Here is an 18,252-nt window from a genome sequence, read left to right on the forward strand (position 1 = left end):
ATGGCATATGCAAGCAGAAGTCTAGTGGTGAGCAACTCAAATTTATTACTACTATATCACACTGCAGGCCAAAACATCAGTAACAGTCACAGGTCTTGTGCTAGGCATTGTATTTTAATATGCATGCACTAGTAGGAGTTTGTGATGTAAAGGAAAACAGGCTGCAGTAAGTGAGAAGACCAAGACAGCTATAGGAGATTGAATAGGAAGCATACTAATTAAGAATGGAACACAGTTACATAGGCTAGGTTTATAAGTTACTAGTTTAAGTTCAGGGTTTCCAGAACAGAAGAACAAATATACAACAAATTAATCAGAGATGAAGATGGTCCCTCTTGGCTTCCTGACCACAATACCATCAGCAACATTCACTGTTACACTTCTTTGCAATAGCCCATTAAATCTCTGCTGTGGCTTCGTATCTCTTTTATAGTACAACATTAATTCTAGTCTATGGCCAATGTGAATTATGAAATGATCACTATTACATTATACTTATAAAGACTTAAAATTGTGATCTGGACTGGGCATATTGGGTCTTGGATGCTGTTAGCTATTGGAGTATGAGTACAGGAAAATATGGAAAACTAGAAACTAGACTTGGATTAAACAAGTCATACTTGGTAGGGAAAGAGAAAGGAAGAAAACAAGTTTCATTTAGAATCAACCCAAAATACAATGATTTCTCTAAGGTGTCCTTAACTATCTTGATTGTTCTCTTCCAAATAAAGCCACCATTTTCAACTAAAAGAATAAAGCTTTAGTTTTCAAAAATTTCTGACTCAAAACTTCTGTTGGCTAAATACAAATCAAACTTGCCATACTTCTTCTTGCTCCAAAACTATTAAATTTACTCTTAGACTTAAAATTAGCATTTTGCTCATCTATAGTTAAAATAAACCCTTAAAATAAATGTAGCTATTTTCTTGTCAATAATGATACAGTAGTTTTAATACATAGTTAGAAAGTTCAGCAGCAGCCCCTTTATGAGTGTTCTTAAGTATCTGTATAGCATAAATCAGGAGGATAGTGAAGTGACAGAGGCGAGGAGGAACTGATTGCCTACCATGAGAGACACCGGGTAGTAACCAGGTCCCCTTTTGCCTCTGCAAGCCTGGTTCAGAGCTGTTTGAGCAATCACGGCATCTGCAGAAAGCAGACCTGCCTCCCACGCTGCACAGTGCTGCCCGCTCCATGACATAGGCTGAGGGGGCGGGGGGGAAGTGGATTTTCTTCATGCATCATCTTTTGCCTTGAACTAAAAAAATCTGAAAATTGACTCCGACCTCCAAACCACAGCCCTTGTGAAAAAGATCCCATTACCAGAGTCTGGAGGAAACATGACTACTATCTCTAATAGCACAATAAGCCTTTGGGTACAAGGTAGGTTTACGCATGTCGTCTGTGCTAGGTCAGATTTAATGCTCTAGGTCATACAGGAGGTCAAACTACACAATTTAATGGCTGTTTCTGTCTTTAAAGTTTGCATAAATTCTGAGAACATCCTGAGCAGAATAAACTGTGAGTCTCCCACAGGAAACAGCAGAGAGAAAGCAGCCCTGTGAAGAACCAGGAGATATTTGAGCCTCAGCTGAAATCCAGAGAGTGGAGGAAGGCCAGGGAGAGGCAGTAATGCATGACTTCCTCTTGTTTCCCTACCTCAACGCTTTTTTCACTAGCCTTCAAAATTCTGCCTACTCACTTTGTTCAAGATGTGCACGATTAGATATTATTTAATTGGCTCTTGACATCTTTGCATTGTGGTAAGAGCATGCAATACCCATCACAGAACAAAAAAAACAGAAGCTAGAATCTTCTGGCAATGAGAAAAAACCAAAACAAAACACTTCTTTGCAAATGGCAAAATAAATGCATTAAATTTATAACAAAACATTCAAATAAAATGTGTGGAAAACACAAAATAATCCTGGCAAGTGACCACCAGGACCTTATTGTTTGGACTAATTTCTAGATGCCACTCCCCAATTGTATCTTGGCATATGCACCCTTTTCTTCCCCTGGTACAAGCCTGAGGGACTTCAACCAGATATTCTCTAAGCTTTAAGCACACATCTCTAGGAAGGTCTATTTGTTTTTCCTGCCACAACAGGCTTCTTCCCATGTAACACTTCAGTTAGGTCCAGGATCACCACTAAGGGAGCAAGGTTAGGCAGCTGACTTTTACCTCTCATTTTGGCACCTCCAGAAGCAGTGCATCAGCCAGATTCACCCCTGACTGTATTTGGCACTAATTACTTGTAATCCAGCCAAACAGGATTCCCCTGCAGAGCATGAAAGAAGCCCGGTTGCAGCAGGATTCACAGACTATGCGTAAGTAAAGGAAAGGCAGAGGCATCTATTTTAATGAACACAGTAAAGCAGAAAGCACCAGGAAACTCCTCACCTCTCCAGCACGGAGTTGGACCTTATCTCTGTGCTCTACTTGTCTTCACCTGACCTTAAACCAAGTGTAGGTGATGGGGAGCCTTCTGGTGGTGCCTCCAAATTCAAAGATACTATTTTGTTCTAACTCTGCTACTCAGCACCTTCTCTCCATCAGTAAATGCAAACCAAACCCAAACTTTTATGGTTCCCTTAAACAGTAAATAGGTACAGCCTAGTTGCCCCCCAGACCACTGAGACAATGCTCCAAGACACTGCAGAACAATTTGCTGCAGAGGCATTTCAGGCCAGATCAATACAAAAGCTTTTATCTATTGTTTCATTACACAATGCTTCATACAGCTTCCATTTTGACAGCACAAAGAAAAGAAAAAAAAAAAAAACAAAACACAACAAACAAAAACAACAAAGGAACAAAGGCTGCAGGTTAGAGAAAGACACCAGTCCACAAAATCCACAGTTTATGCCAAGCACAGAGTACATTGTGCAATGGGAACACTCAGAGGCTGAACACCTAGCACAAATATACTCTCTCCCTTCAGTTTCCGACCTAGGAAGAAAAAGGAACATTCCACCTTCTACTCTTACAAAGTAAGAAATTTATTTCTTAGGGCATCAGGGTTCCTGTAAGCAGGCCTCCTCCAAATGCCATGTCAATGAACAGGAACGACTGCTTTGATCACATGGAGGGAAAGGATTGCAGTCAGAGGCAACACAACAAGCACCTTAGTTTTTCACAACCAAACTACATGCCCAATGTAAGCTCACTCTCCTGGCTTACAGTGTATAAAGTGCATGTTTGTAAGAAGGATACCAATTCCTTCCTCCAATTTCAATATCAGAGCTGATGCATTTCAGCAAAGTCATAGGAAAAAGAGTGATCACCCTCAGTCTCCCCTTCAGGGGGAAGATCCTCCTCACCACATTCCTGTAGTCAGATCCAGATAAAATCACAAGTTACCCAAGATAAAGAAGTGATGGAGACAAATCACATATTAGCACAAATGATAGTAACAGCACAGCTTTTTTCAAAATAAAGGCCAAAAAACATTCTCCATATAATGACCTGCTGTTTATGTCCCATCCCAATTCAGGCAATGAGAAGGCTTCTGAAATGCCAGTCAGAAACTTCTCCAGTGCCTCCTCTCCATCCCAATACCTACCATGGTTTTTCTTAATTACTGTTCTGCAGATGTCACATTGTGGCTTTCCCTGATGATAGGGATCATTATTCAACTTTTCTTTAAAAAAAGAGAAGAGGAAACCTTTGGAGAGTCAAACTACTTCTGCCCTCAGAGATGACAGGGTGACAGATGGTGTCATTTTGAATATTCATCAAAAGTCAAAAGTGATTGCATTTCCAGTGAAGTGGCAAAAAGAATGATGGAGGTCAAGGCTTCTGTGTCTTCAGAAGCAGCTGGGGAAGAGGGCAAATCAACAGAGATGTTCAGTTGTCATTTCCCTTCATCATGCAGTAGCTGTTTTCTTCACCTGCAAAGAGAGATTTGAATACTAGAAACTGTCTACTTCGTGAACACATCCACACCCGAAGTCTGGCAACAGAGAAAGGCTGAACCTTTCTGAGCTTTCACAATTCATGGGAACATTCTACATTTGGAAAACAAAACTTACAATAATTCCATAAAATGCACACTGTGAGGTGTCCTCTATGGCTCACATTAAACACAGATCAGGTGTGAGTCAAAATAATGAAGAGGTTATGAGCAGCTCTAGCAAGACTACAGCAGTGGAGAACCCATCTATCTTCATTTGTGCTAAAAGTTCAGAAATATTTCATATGATAAGTGTCCAAAAATGGATTCAGATGATTTCCTGTATTTTTTTTTTTAATAAATTAATCACAAAGTCTCTTTTGCCCTCTCACTTATGCTAAAAACTAATTAAAAAAACAAAAGCATATACTTAGTACTTACTGCAAAATTTGGGGGCAGAATAGCAGGTCAGGTACCTAACTTAGCTCATTTGTTTTTATTTTTCCACAGACATTTTGGACTCATCCAATTAAAACTGGTTTGGGTTTTCTTTAGCCTGCTATGTTGGAGTTTTCTACGAAGTAAACACTTTCTTTTTCCCTTCTTGATCTGGGGGCTCTTTTGTTCACTTCTCATTCACATTAGATACTCCCTGTTTTTTTACTTCCAGCATTCTCAACAACTATCTCACATAAAACCCTCTATTAAAGAAAACTGACAGAAGATATTCCCACTGAGAGAAGCAGTTTTCCTATGGCTGATTTTGAGAGAAGGGTTGCAGTGCAGCTAAAAACTGCCTTTGACTTTCCAGCTGTCTGCTGCCTCAACCAAACGGTGGATTGGAGCAGAAGCTGCAGGGCACAGCTGCTTTGTGGGAAGGCCTGTTTCTGAAAGGATTGCACCTCAATTGGCAGAAAGATGTAGTAACATGCCAAGAATTTGATTGTTGTCTAAATACAGGGTTCTTGTAGGCTGTCTTCAGCATTTTTATATGGAGTGCTAAAGCAGTAATAAATCTATCTCAAGGAAAAAAAATAGGAGACAAGGATGGATTTTAAACAACACTACTTGATGCAAATGACTATTCAGTTCTGGATTCAAGATTAAAACATGTATAAGTTTTTTTAGGGGTTTTTTTTCTTTAATGCTTAAAGCTTCTTCTTCTTTTCAATCTTTAGATACCTTTTTCCTCTCCTCTTTTCTGATCCAGTGAGCCTTTCATATCGCTGGTAGCCTTCTTAGTGACTGCACCAGGTCCTGCAGTAGCCTTGTTTAGGTCTAACCTAACTTTCTAATGATGCTGTGCCAGAGTTAAGGTCCAAAAAGAAACATCCAGCGGCATTGGTCTAGAGCCTTTAGAGTTGCACACTTTACTTTTTTTGTTGTTCTTGTTTTAACATTACTGCAAGCATCACCAATGCATACTATTGCAAAGTCTCAACCAAGTACAAGACTACTGAACTTTCTCATTTCTCTTCTGCCTGTTTATAGCACTCACTGAGAGCAGAAATGCAGATACCTTTCCAATGCACACAGAACTGATCTTATCTCTTCTTGAAAATGTAATTACTAACTTCTTACAGAGGTATGACAAAAAAGAGAAGCAAGAAAATCATAAAATGATAGAATATCTCAAGTTGGAAGTGACCCGTAAGGATCATCAGTCCAACTCCCTGCTCCTCACAGCACTACCTAAAACTAAACCATAGGACTAAGAGCATCATCCAGACACTCCTTGAACTCTGACAGGCTTGGTGCTGTGACCACTTCCCTGGGGAGCCTGCTCCAGTGACCAACCACCCTCTCAGTGAAGAACCTTTTCCTACTGTCCAATCTGAACTTTTCCTGACCAGCTTCATCCCATTTCCCCGTGTCCTGTTGCTGATCACCAGAGAGAGGAGATCAGCACCTCCCCCTCCGCTGCCCCCCTTGAGGAAAGGGAAACCATTTCTATACACAGCATTTCAGTACAACACACAAGCATTCTCTAGAAAGCTCCTGACAAGTGATGCAGATAAACACCACAGTGAGAGGCTGGGAAGTTATAACCAAGTTAAACATTTCATCAAGTTATACAAGATGGAGAGAAGCCACACCAGGGTTGGGAGCTGGATCCTGAACCCTGTCCTGAGCTGACCATTTTACTCAAAAAAATATCCTCATGTCCATCATTTCTTGCAGGTAAGTAGTGTCCCACAGAAGTAATGTTTACACAAGGGAAGTATTATTTAAAGCTTTTAATAACTAACATATCCTTATTGCACTGGTCTCATACTGTCTGCCTTCCACAGAAGGAAAAAAAAAAAACCCAACCCAGAAAACAACTGTTGAGGCATATCTTTTAATATCTACCTGCAGCCTAGTACCTCTTGTCCTCTTCCTCTTTAGAGAAGTGAAAACTCATGGATGCGTATGTCAGATATAAAGTAACAGGCTACTATACAAATTATTTACCATAATTTACTGTTTTTTCCTGGGGAGAGGCAATTTGATTTGCACTTGCTAATAGAGCTAGGTTTTGTTTTAAAACAGTCCCCAGCAGACAAGAGCTCATATGCTAGCCAACTGCACCACCTAGCTTCACTCTGAAGGATCTTCAGAGTCCTATTTTACATGACACCAGTGTTTATATTCCTTCAAGGTGAATGCTTCTTCCAGTATCACCCCTACTCATCTAGTGTCTCATCACTGATGTTACAAACAATTCAACAGCTTTGACATGTTCAGAGTTCAAGAAACCTCTCATCTAAAAAAAAAAAAAAGTATTATTGGTGTTCATAGAGGTGTAACAGAGCTACTTTATTTGCCCTTTCATTCTTCTACCCTACACAGACTGGTGTGACCTTTCAGCCCACAGATACTTCCTATAACTGTTGTGTCCACATTTACCAAAGTTTGACAGCATCTGTTGTCACTTTGATTCATTACTGAATGGAGTGACATCAATTAAAGAAAACCTCGTATGAGCTCAACCACTTACTGATTCTGTATCTGGGAAGTTAAAGACTCCCTTGGTCCCATTTCCAGTAATACTTCCTTTTCTAGGAGTGTTAAAACAGGGTGCCTGTGTTCTCTGACTTCAGTCAAAATTATCCTGACTTTTAAATGAAAACTGGTACATTCCTACTAAGTTTCAATTCTGACAAAAGCACATTTTCTGCAGTTCTTGAATATGACTACTGGGAAACAAAATAGCAAACTTTGCATACCTCCCTTGGGTAAATGCACCATGGCACAGTTTTTAATTACTTTCTGACCTCATCCAGCTTCAATGCTCTAAAGAGGAATGAAAGCAGAACAAAGCAGCTAAGCTATACCTCAACATCAGACTAAAGAACAATATAACTATGGCTACTGCAGTGCTCTAATGTCCAAGCTGGGCCATGGTCCTTCGTAATACATTTGCACAGTGCCTCTGAAGACAGAAGACCCAGAGAAATTCACACGAAATCTACGCCACATATACACTACTGTAATCAGCTCATCTCAGCCAAGACAGATAACCAGGAAAATAAGCTAGAGCATCAGCTCATGAGTCTCCTGGAAGCTTCACGGCCTGTTTGTAAGGTGTCCTGTGGCCCTCCTTTTCTCTCCCTCCTAGATTTGTACTTCTTATCAAAACCCTAGGCCTGTCTTAGAATAAAAGGTATATCCTTTTGTATAAAAGCAGTAGACAGACCACAGTAATTCTCTTATAGTGATGACACCTCATTTAATATGGTTTTAGGGCATGTTAAAACTTAGCAGTGGCTAATCTGCTGAAAGCAGCAGCCACTGAAATGCTACCCTTGCTGAATTGCAAGATGAATTTCTTCATTACTAACTGCACTTAAACTAATACAAAAAGCATGAGTACAAAAAGAGTTCCTTAATCTGAACAGAGCCATGAAAACAATTAAAAAGGGAAGGTTTGTGCTCTTATTTTGACAGGACACACTATAAGCTAAAAATCACAGCAAGTGTGCCAGCCCACAGCACGGAGACTCAGTACCCTTTTCTGCACAGCTTGCTTTTAAAAAGATTATTAAGATGTTTTACAAGAGCAGAAGATATTAAATCTATTTTACATGTATTACACAGTTTCACTCTCAGTTTCTGCCAGTGTCTGGAACATCCTTATACAGGAGCAATTTTGGCAATTCTGTTTGTTCATTAGTCTTATTTGATTGCTGCTAGGCTTCACCAGATATTCCTTGCACATAAAACAAAGTGGTATGTTATTTAAGAGCCTTGGGCTACAACCTCAGGATACATCAACAGTACCAAATGCAATATGCCCCCTCACATAGGCAAAGTTACAAGATCACGCTGTGAATCTCAGAGCTGTGCATTATATAACATGAGGCAAAAAATAATAATTTCACACCCATCTATAGAATTAGCTTTAAAAATCCTTCTAGGCTTGACGTGAATAAAATACAGCCTCCTTCCTGAATTGCTCAATCCAATTGTATGCTATACTTTTTAGTATTTTCAAGACTCTAACTTTTTAGTCTCTAATGTGATGCAAGGTATTCCCTCAGTCTGCTTTCCTGAGAACCGATTTGTCTTTAAACCCAGACTTATACTTTGGTTTTAGGCGACACCCTTTCAACATCTGCCAAAAGAATCATAACAACAAATAAAGCCTTTAATCTGGAGCAGCATCACCTACTTTCTGTGTGGTGGTACCTGTTAGCATCAAGATAGCAGCAATGATGGCTGAAAGCAACATAGCGTGATCCACAGGGAAGAAAACAGTGCAGCTAAGTGTGAGTAGAGAGATGCAGAGCAACAGGAGACAAATGGCTGATATTATTCAGATAGAAAAGCTGTGACTGAATATATCTAGAAAGTGGCTGCTCTGGAACAATCACTTCAGCTCCAGAAACCACTCTAATTCATTTTAAAGACAAAGCACATAACTATGAACTGATCCAACCACAACCCAGAGAAATTGTCCTGCCAGCTGTGACCTATGATTTCATTTTGACAACAGCCAGTATCAGGCATTGAAAATGGAAGCTGCAAAAAAGCTCCACAGTAGAAGTTTAACTCACAGGCACTGGAGAAAATGTCTTTGTAGATGTTGTGATGATGGAGCAGAAATTACACCAGTTCAACAGGGGCAAAAAAAAAGTAAAAAAGCAAATATTGAAAGAAATAGTTGCAACAAATAAGCATTTTTAGGCTAAAAAATATTTAACAGAAAAAAAAAATAATCAAACTTCAATTACTAGGGAAAGGAACCAAATTCTGTCTGTGGCAAAACAGCTTGCCACTTGTACCTTATTTTCAGAAATACATTCTTGAGGAGGGAGCACACCTCAGCATTTTCTCATGAGCCACTGGCAAAGCTCTTACATACTGTCTTGAGAAACATGACTGGAGCTGTCCTGAATCAGCACTGCTCAGATAAGCTCTGCTCTTGCATGAACAAGCTTTGCAAACCTGTGGCTGTCATCCATAATCCTATTTCTGTGCCCTTCCTCCTCACTCTACTGTTTAGGGACAACTGCCTAGCTTGCAAGAACTTCATTTACTCTAAAGCAGAGTAAATCAACTCCTGGCTGACAACCACCAAGCTGGGATTTTTACTGTTGCAAAGGTGGTGGTGATGGGCCATTTGTCATCATAGATACAAGGATTCTGTGAAATTGCGTGCTGTTGCTGCCCCAGTATTTTTCAGATAAATTCACCTCCTTGCCCTCCGTGCTGCTTTAGTTTTCACTTCAGGTATAATCATATTTAGTCATTATCGGATAGATTGGGTATCTCTAAGAATCCTGGTACAGAGCTGCAGCACTGAAGTTATCTGATGATACTGCTGTGATCACCACACGCATGACTACCAAGACAACTCTCTCTTTGGAAAGCAGGGTGAAACGAGGAGCAGAGTGAAAACAAAGGATGTCAATGCACAGGATCAGGAAACAGGAATGAGTTTGATAGCTCAAAACAAAAACAAAGTGGCAGGTTTACAGACATAACATGGAACCAGAGCAGAGGATTCTATGGAAAGAACAATCAGAAAATTTGTTGCTGCACAGTGAAATAACCATACAGACATTTTGCACGTATTTAACTGAAGCAATGTTTGGCCAAGACACCATCATTTCCACTGGGTGAAACGCAGCAAAATTGGTATGGATGACAATGCATAAAAGAAGTTTACCTTAGAAAACAAAGTCACTTTCCTCTGAGTTTCAAGAGTGGAATATTTTATTGTAGACATTCAGCCAGACTCACTCAAAAATAATTTATGCCAATTTATTGAAAGTTACAATTTAGAAATGTGTACTACTTTCGTATTACCAAAAAACAGTTGTTCATTTCAGATGAAAAAGGGAATGACAGCACATTGGAAAAGAGATGACAGCACATGTATTTTTATTTAGAAATATTTCTGCAAATGCCTGCACAGCAAAACAAGATTACTATGCATCACATTGTTCAGTGTTCCTTCATTCAAAATAACCTCTTCTAGTAATTTAGTTCAATTATGAAAACACTTAAATCTACTGTAGCTATAAAATGCACTGTATGATGCTCCTTGCAGACTGTGGCATAGAGAAGTTGCAGTATTGTTGTTTATGGAAAAAGTATTTACTTTCAGTTTTACAGACCATCCATTACTGTTGCTGAAATACAGAAGTCCAAAGGATGAGCAGCAGCAACTAATGGTTGACTGTCTTGTAAAGACAGTGTCAGAAGTCAGCAGGAAGTGCTGATAGACTGCGGTACTGAGCGTACAATTAGAGAGATCACAGGTAAGCTGGGTTTTTCTTTTTAAAATATCATATAAAACCAGCGCAGTTATGTCCTTACAGATGAACTTTCAATGCTTCAGTCGTTCAAGAAAAGTCCCCTACATCTGTTCTCTAGACAATACTCATCTCTGATATTGTCTTTCCTGAAGTCAGACACTAACTGCAATCCTGAATGCACAGCCATGAAGTTATGTGCAACTTCATGGGAAAAGGAGACAAAGCAGAAAATACAAACAGGAAAGGAACACAGAGTACAACTGAACAACAAATTTCAGCTTATTAGAACCAAAAAGATCACATTAACTGCCCATACCATCAGCATAGATTTATCCTAGTTTTATCAGCATTAAAATCTTTAAAACAAAGACATGTGAAACAAGCAAAATCCTGTGAACCTTGTTTTAAAATATTCTCTAACATGAAACCAACATTGACAAATCATGGAGGAGGAGGAAAGCGATGCTCAATTCTAAATCTGAGGGATTGGCCCAGGGAATAGGCAGGGGTCCTCATTCATCTCGGTGCTGGTCACGATGCAGTGTACTGTACCCCACTTCTGACCCCTGAGTGTATGGGCTTAAGGCAGCCCTGCCAACTTGTAGGTTCAGGATATGGTAACAGACACCAGACCAACAGCTTCAGGGATAAAGTTTATCTCTAAACAACAGTACAGGAAAAAAATACAGATCAGTAGTACAATTAACTGGGTTGTAACAACAAGAAGTCAAGTAATTCAGCAAGACTGGGTGTCACGTAAAAGGGTGAGAGTCTGATGCGTGGCTGAGGGAGGCCCTCCCGTTGAGTCATGAGGTTCAGAAAGGACCCTCCTGCTTTCTAAACTCCTTCTCAGAGAGGAGCCTAGAGGTGGCTAGGTCCAGTCTTAGTCCCAGACCTGGTCAACAGTTCATGTCTAAAGAATTATGTACAGCCAATTATCAGAGTCAACACCTGCCTGTCAGAACCCCCTAAAGGACTTTCACAAAATTGAAACACAAAGTTTATTAAGCAACAGATATAAAGAGTTCAGAATTGCCACTGATAAATGCACCTACTGCAGTAGTGCTAATATATGATGATAGTGCCAGCCAAATGCTATCCTGGGTGTTCTTCACCAAAAGGTGAAGGCACAATGCTTACCAAGAAGGGGTCCCTGTCTTGGGTGGAGGAGAAGCAGCACAGCCCATTGACTGCGTCTTCGGGGTTTTCAATGTCTTCTCCCCGCCCCAGGAGGTATCTTCCTCAATATCCGTTATACCCCAATCTTAGTTGCTCCCTCCCAGGTGTGACAATAAACATGATTTGGGTGGAAGGTTTAGAATGTACTTTAGAATGTACTCATTATCATACTTGGGGTGTCAACTTTAATACTCATTTCACAGATTATCAAGCAAAAGGTCTCAATCCAGGCACTGTAGCCTTCAAGATTCTATGTTGAAAGCATTTATCTGTTTATTTTGCATTTTTTAGCCAAAACAGAGCCATTCTGCTGCCATAAGACTCCCTCCTTCAGCTGCTTCTCATGCTGACCTTGCAGTTCTCCATCCACAATGTTTGCGTAAGAGAAGTCAGACACCAGTGCTTTTAACCTCTTACGTTCAATTCTCACACTGAGTTAGACCTCACATCTAGGCATGCAAAGACTTACATGACCATGGCTGTCAGGCAGGCGGCAGTGGATTACTGCTTCTCCAAACAAGTGATCCAGACTAGCCAAGGACTTTGGGGAATGCAAATTCCTTGGCTGGACTGTCCTTTTTTATCATCGAGCTGCAGAAGCATATTTGGGCTTATTAACGAAACATTACACCTCACCTCCGCTCCCCCTCTGCCCTTGGCATCCATGAGGCCTGGGAATCCTGTACAAGGCAATGCCACTCCACACTGCTTTGTGGGCATGGGCCTGGAAGTATCGTATAAGGCAGCTTGAGCCTCACAGCTCCGTTGTATGTACTGTCTCCAGAAATACCATATTAGGCACTATTAGCCTCACAAGGATTCAGATAGTCTTCCAACAGCAAAAGTCATTGTTTATGTATGGAAGTCACTACACAGAATGCAAGAATGAATACATAGCATACTCTGAACTGTGCGAATATTCTTAACAGACATGAAAAACCTAAGTACAGGGTCAGAAGCAGAAAAAGCTCTTGGTTTAATCTAAAAATGACCACAAACATAGTGCTGACAGCAAGCAGACTGAATGTATACCAGCCTTACAGAACAGTATGTTGACAACTAAGGAGAAGCCAAATAAAACAAAACAATAGTAGTATACAAGAAGAAAGAAACTGAAAGAAGAGGTATAGAAAGAAAGCATGAAGACTACACTGAAAGATGAAGAAAGTTGTACTGGTAGGTATTTTTTAAGAAAGAAATAAAAATCTTCCAATAATGCCCAAGTTAGTGAACTATTAGACTAACATTTGGTAGCAGGTCGCAAAGACTCTTTCAGCTTGCCAAACTGCGAGTACCTTTTAAAGGTGAAAAATAACTGAAACTGGAAACATGGCTGGACCAATCCACTCTCTAAATCATGCTCCTTTCACTGACGTATTTAAATTAAAACTTTACATTCTCCAGCTGCCCAGTTGTTTGTATGAATATATTGTACTCTCTTGCACTGTGCATATAGAAGTTCAATAAATACTTATGGAATCTTCCAATATATTTGGAGACATCTATTCTCAATTTATTTATTTTACGCAAACTACAAGATTGATTAATTAATATTACACTGGTTTCTCTCATACATTTTATGGTGTTGAGAAAGCTTTAAATGTAAACTGTATATTTAAACTGCCTGCTGTGCTATTTTAAACCCACAAACTATTTATATGTGGTCCACTGTTTCAAACTTAGTTTTGAACTTAACCATGTTTTTAAATATCAACTGCACACTACTGTAAAAAAATAATTCAGTCAAAAACAGGCTGGTGAATAACATTATGACGTTTGTTAAGACAAGGAAATACTGAAACCAACATAATTCCCTCTTATTTTTTCCACAGCTAGCTGCACAGCATCACTAGCAACTTCAGGAGCTTGTTGCACCACCTTCTTCCTCATCTTTATATTGTAGCCACGCTGCTGGTTCTAGTGGTTATAGCTGATGTTTCAACAACCACAGCTAAAAAAAAAATCAAAAGGAAGAGAATGTTTAGTACTACCTGTACCTGTTCTTCCACAAACTAAGAAGGAGATAGTACTGCAATGATACATTATATACAGATAGCTTTTCCTCTATCATAATAACAGCAAGTAACACATGAAATAACTACCTTGTATCACTTGACATGCTCAATCAGTGGAGTTTTTTCCTGCCAAAGAAACACGGTCCCAAAGCTGTAGCAACTGCTCTCCAACTTGTGGTTCCAGCTCCTAGAAATGAGCAGGAAATTAGAGAAGTTATTTGCACTGCTACTATTGAACATGTAGAAACCATTTACAACAAAACTGTTAGATGAAGTTACTGGCGATTGCTTTCAGTCTTTCTGAAAGAGCTCATTCCTTTTGCCATTGAGACAAACATTAGAATTCCGTGGTCATGAAGTCTTTTTCACTAGGACTCAAGAGGAGATAAAAACTTTCATAAGCAAGCCTGGCCTACAGGTTGTTTGGGGATTTTTTTTCATTCATAGTAAGATGACAGCTCTTAAGAAGAGAATTCTGAGTCAACACGCCACCACCATACACAAGAACATATGCAACATAAACTTTGTACCTTCTACAGGTCACTTATTAACTAAAGACCATTATTCTCCACATCTTTTAAGTTTAATTCCATGAAGTGTGGTGTATAATGTGCGGAGGCAGGTCACAGATAAATACAGTGACTCTTGGTGGAATCACAGGCATTAATAAAAACCTGCTGGTTTTAAAATCGTTAAGATTCTTTACGTCTTAAGATCCACTTACAACAGAAGCACTGTTAACTTCATCACATGCTATGTTCCTTTCTTCATTCTTACAGTATGCTCCTTTCCTCAGTCTTACAACTGGAGAGGTTTTGGGGAAGTAGTGAGAAGATGACAGAAAAAGTTTAGCCCTAGAATCTCATATCAAGGAGATATTTTGGGAGGGGACTGGGGAGAATGCAGAAACAGCCATAGAGAACTCTTGTGTCAATTCTCTTGCAGCTTTTTGTAGTTGCATTCAGCTTTAACAGATTGGAGAACTGTTCTAAGCTTTACTCTACCTCAAATCTCAAGATTCTCTTCAGTCTTTACAGGAAACTCAAAGCTATAATTATGAACAGTTATTAGAATGTGACAGACTCTCAGGGAACAAATCTCCAGGACCAAAATTACAAATTCCAAAAAGCTTTTATTTTTGGAAGCATCCAGTTTGAAATCTTTTTATGAAATACATATTAAGCAAGGAACTGCTTTAATTTTATCAAAAAGCCTCCATTACTTCAACAATAATGCATTAGGAGAATGTACAATGTGCATCAATGAACTGTGATTCAGATTAACAGATACATGAGGACAGTTGAGATAAATGTCAAGGTTAAACAAACTAATACACACTATGCAGTTTTACCAAGTAAAGAAGACTCTACAAGAGAGTAACATTACCTGGCCATCTCTGCTTATTTGTACTTTCTTATTGTCATTCCAAGGGTTGAGCAAATGGTGTGCAAACTGAAAAGGAATGCTTTCTTTTCGGATCCACTCCACCTTAAATACACCTCCGAAGCCAGCAGATCCCCAGTCTTGACTTTTCTCACACCCTATCTCTGAAGCCATTCTAGCAAAACCCTGGTGCAAAAATTGAAATATGAAAGACATAATTAGAGCGTATCTGCTTACATTAGAATTAAATATATGACTGTACTTCATATGAAACTTTCACATTAGTTTCAAAGTTATTCACACACTCTCCCCCATGAAGACGGATCTTTTAAAATGTTTACATCCAGAAAGTTAAAAGTATCATTTGTTTCTCCACTTCAAACATGCCGTCTAGAGTTTGACCACAGAGAATGCCTCTCAATTAATCTCTCACAATTACCATTAAAAGTTTTTTTAAGCTTTGTAACAGAGGTTGGAAAGTGTTGTAAAAACATTTGAAGCATAAGGAATCAAGATAAATGCTCCTCTACATAATAGTCCATTAGTGTTTCCTTGTTAGTTGTAGATATTTTTTGCAGAAATCTATTCCTTCCTTTCCACATTCCTGCTATGTTAACAAACTTCCACATAGAAATAAAAGAGTGTGGCTGTTCTTCAAAGAAAGAAGTCAAAGTTGCTTTTACTTCCTTCTTCAATAAAGCAGGAAGAAATTCCAACATGACAAAGTATTCAGAAAGAAAACTAAAGAAACCCCAAATCCAAGATTGCTTCTAACTTATTTAAGGACACTCCTACTTGCCCACACACCAAACAAAACACTGCACACCTAACTTAGCAACTATTCAGGCAAATTCATGCCAGTTATGACTTAGAAGTACAAGAGATGCAGTGCACATCAGAAGTTACCAGCACACACTACTGTTGTAAGATATGCAGTCCTAGACAGCTCAAGATAGTTAAATGGAAATTAATAAAAGGAACAGAGGAAAAATAAAGGTGGAAAGAGACACTTGGTACAAGATAAAATTAATAGGAATGTTAACCTCACATCCCCATGGATGTCCAGTGCACTGTCAAAACTGGAAGGGCAAGGCAACATCAACCACCTACAATCCTGACTTCAGCATGTCCTCCCCTCCCAGCTTCCTCGTCTAAGAGCACCAAAACTTTCCAGTATTACATCTGCATTTGCCAAATCATCATATATGTATCTCACTGTAATCCTTCAGTAGTATCACACCAAGATATTTGGGCCAGTTCATCAGATTTTAAGTTTAGCTGACTTTTATGAATAGTTATATATAAAGAGGTAAGTTGAACTTTCTTTACCTGGAACAACTCAGTTTAGCCCTCTCTACAACACAGCTAATCTGCAACTTTGCATGACCAGGTCAAGTCTTTAATTTCAAATTGGCTACAAATTTGTCAACAAATTGTTGACAGATACCTTGGCTAAACTTGAAGTCAAGACACAGCTTTGGAAGAATCATGGCCATGACTTTCCAGCTTCCTAATGTTTAGAAACTACAGTTCAGACAAAACAGATTTTATTAAAATTTGCAATAAAGACGTCTATGAGTTTCCTGGCTTTAGAAAGCTCTGACTTGATTATAGCTGCTTGTTCACTTACAATACTTATTTTGGCATGCAAAGAAGAGTAGCAATCCCCTCCTTTGTTTGGATTTGTTTGTTTGTTTGTTTTGATGTTGTTTTAAAGGATTAATGTAGGGAATAAATATTATTTTGACTCAAGATGTTTGGAGGCAATTCAGGCTTAACCTTTGAGTGACAAACTGAGTTAGCTAAAGGAGAAGAATGAAATACTCTTTCCTCAGCAACCAGATACATTTGCTTGCTACTCATTAAAAGGTCAGAAGTCATAAGCAGACACCTCCACACTACATGTAGTCATTTGCTGCACTCTCCTAAACCATCAACCAAAGGTAATACTTAGTATTAACTAAAGACTCACCTGAAAACGTCCAGACCCTTGAACAGAAAATACTAAGTAAACCATGCTGCTCTCCCAAAAGGCTCTATTTAATTTTCGCTCATTACTTGGTGTAGTAGACCATATACCCTTCTGCTGAGAAATATCGATGTTTTGCAAGTTGCTGCTTTTCATTATAAAGTATCGAACTGGCATATTTGGTCTTGGTGAAGGAGATTTGGAACCCTGGAAAAAATTAAATTAAATTAAACTACAGTAAAATAAACGAGGCTTTCATTCTAAAGTTTTACATACATGGAGACAGAAATCTCTTGTCTGCACTTCTATCATTGACCTCCAGATTCTAGATGAATCACAGAACCTATCAGCTGGTACTGTCTGAATTGGTTTTAAAATGTATTTCACATCTATTTTACATTTTTAAAGCACTTTCCAAAATAATTATTAATTCATGAGGGGCAGCAAACAAGTATAGCAGAACAGGCCTAAATAGTCTAGTGATTAATTACAATTCTTTGAAGTCTGACACACCTTCATATGACACAAAAATCAATCATTCTAGACTGTAGCCTGAAACACTACTCACATTTCCACTTTCAGGAAACCTAAGTTCTCTCCATTTTACATTGGTTTAATTTAAAAATTGGAAGATTTAAGAGGAATTATTAAATCCTCCAATGAGTCTGTGCCTAATGGGTTTTCCTCTCAGTGATCTGTTTAATATTACTGCAGTTTACTATTCAAGTACACAGAGAGAATAAGTTCATTAAAAAAAAGTGTTTTGTTAAAATAACCATCATAAAAAAACATGCAGTCATAGTAAGGCAGATAACACAAAACAAAGAGAATCAGTATCCGTGTATGCTATTACAGAAACAGAGGGAGGCAGAATCCAAAGAATTCAGAAGTGCATATACTGTATACTAATTTAGAGGGAAAAAAAATAATACACCTTCACTGGTTATTATATTAAGCCTAAAAAAAAAAATTCCTATTTTTTCTACTTTGGATAGCTTTACCACAGCAGACTTCAAAGAATGTTTTTACTGTATTAAACTAACGTAATAAGGATATTTAGTCTA

General features: G+C 38.8%; 1 protein-coding gene across 2 annotated transcripts in view; it reads right to left on the bottom strand.

Annotated features, from left to right (window-relative positions):
- Positions 1–10,955: 10,955 nt before the first annotated feature.
- The window catches only part of YTHDC2 (YTH N6-methyladenosine RNA binding protein C2), a 31,679-nt gene continuing 24,382 nt past the window's right edge, over positions 10,956–18,252 (bottom strand). The window contains exons 27-30 of one of the 2 annotated variants that reach the window (XM_075739797.1): positions 17,192–17,395; positions 15,223–15,405; positions 13,924–14,023; positions 10,956–13,772 (exon numbers count right to left, since the gene is read on the bottom strand). In XM_075739797.1, the coding sequence (XP_075595912.1) occupies positions 13,943–14,023; positions 15,223–15,405; positions 17,192–17,395 (468 nt within the window). In that variant the 3' untranslated portion in view covers positions 10,956–13,772; positions 13,924–13,942. Of the gene's footprint in view, positions 13,773–13,923; positions 14,024–15,222; positions 15,406–16,262; positions 16,371–17,191; positions 17,396–18,252 lie in introns of those variants that run through there. The other variant, XR_012832977.1, reaches the window with a different exon arrangement.

The sequence above is a fragment of the Balearica regulorum genome, chromosome Z (assembly GCF_011004875.1).
Source record: "Balearica regulorum gibbericeps isolate bBalReg1 chromosome Z, bBalReg1.pri, whole genome shotgun sequence".
Taxonomy (NCBI): domain Eukaryota; kingdom Metazoa; phylum Chordata; class Aves; order Gruiformes; family Gruidae; genus Balearica; species Balearica regulorum.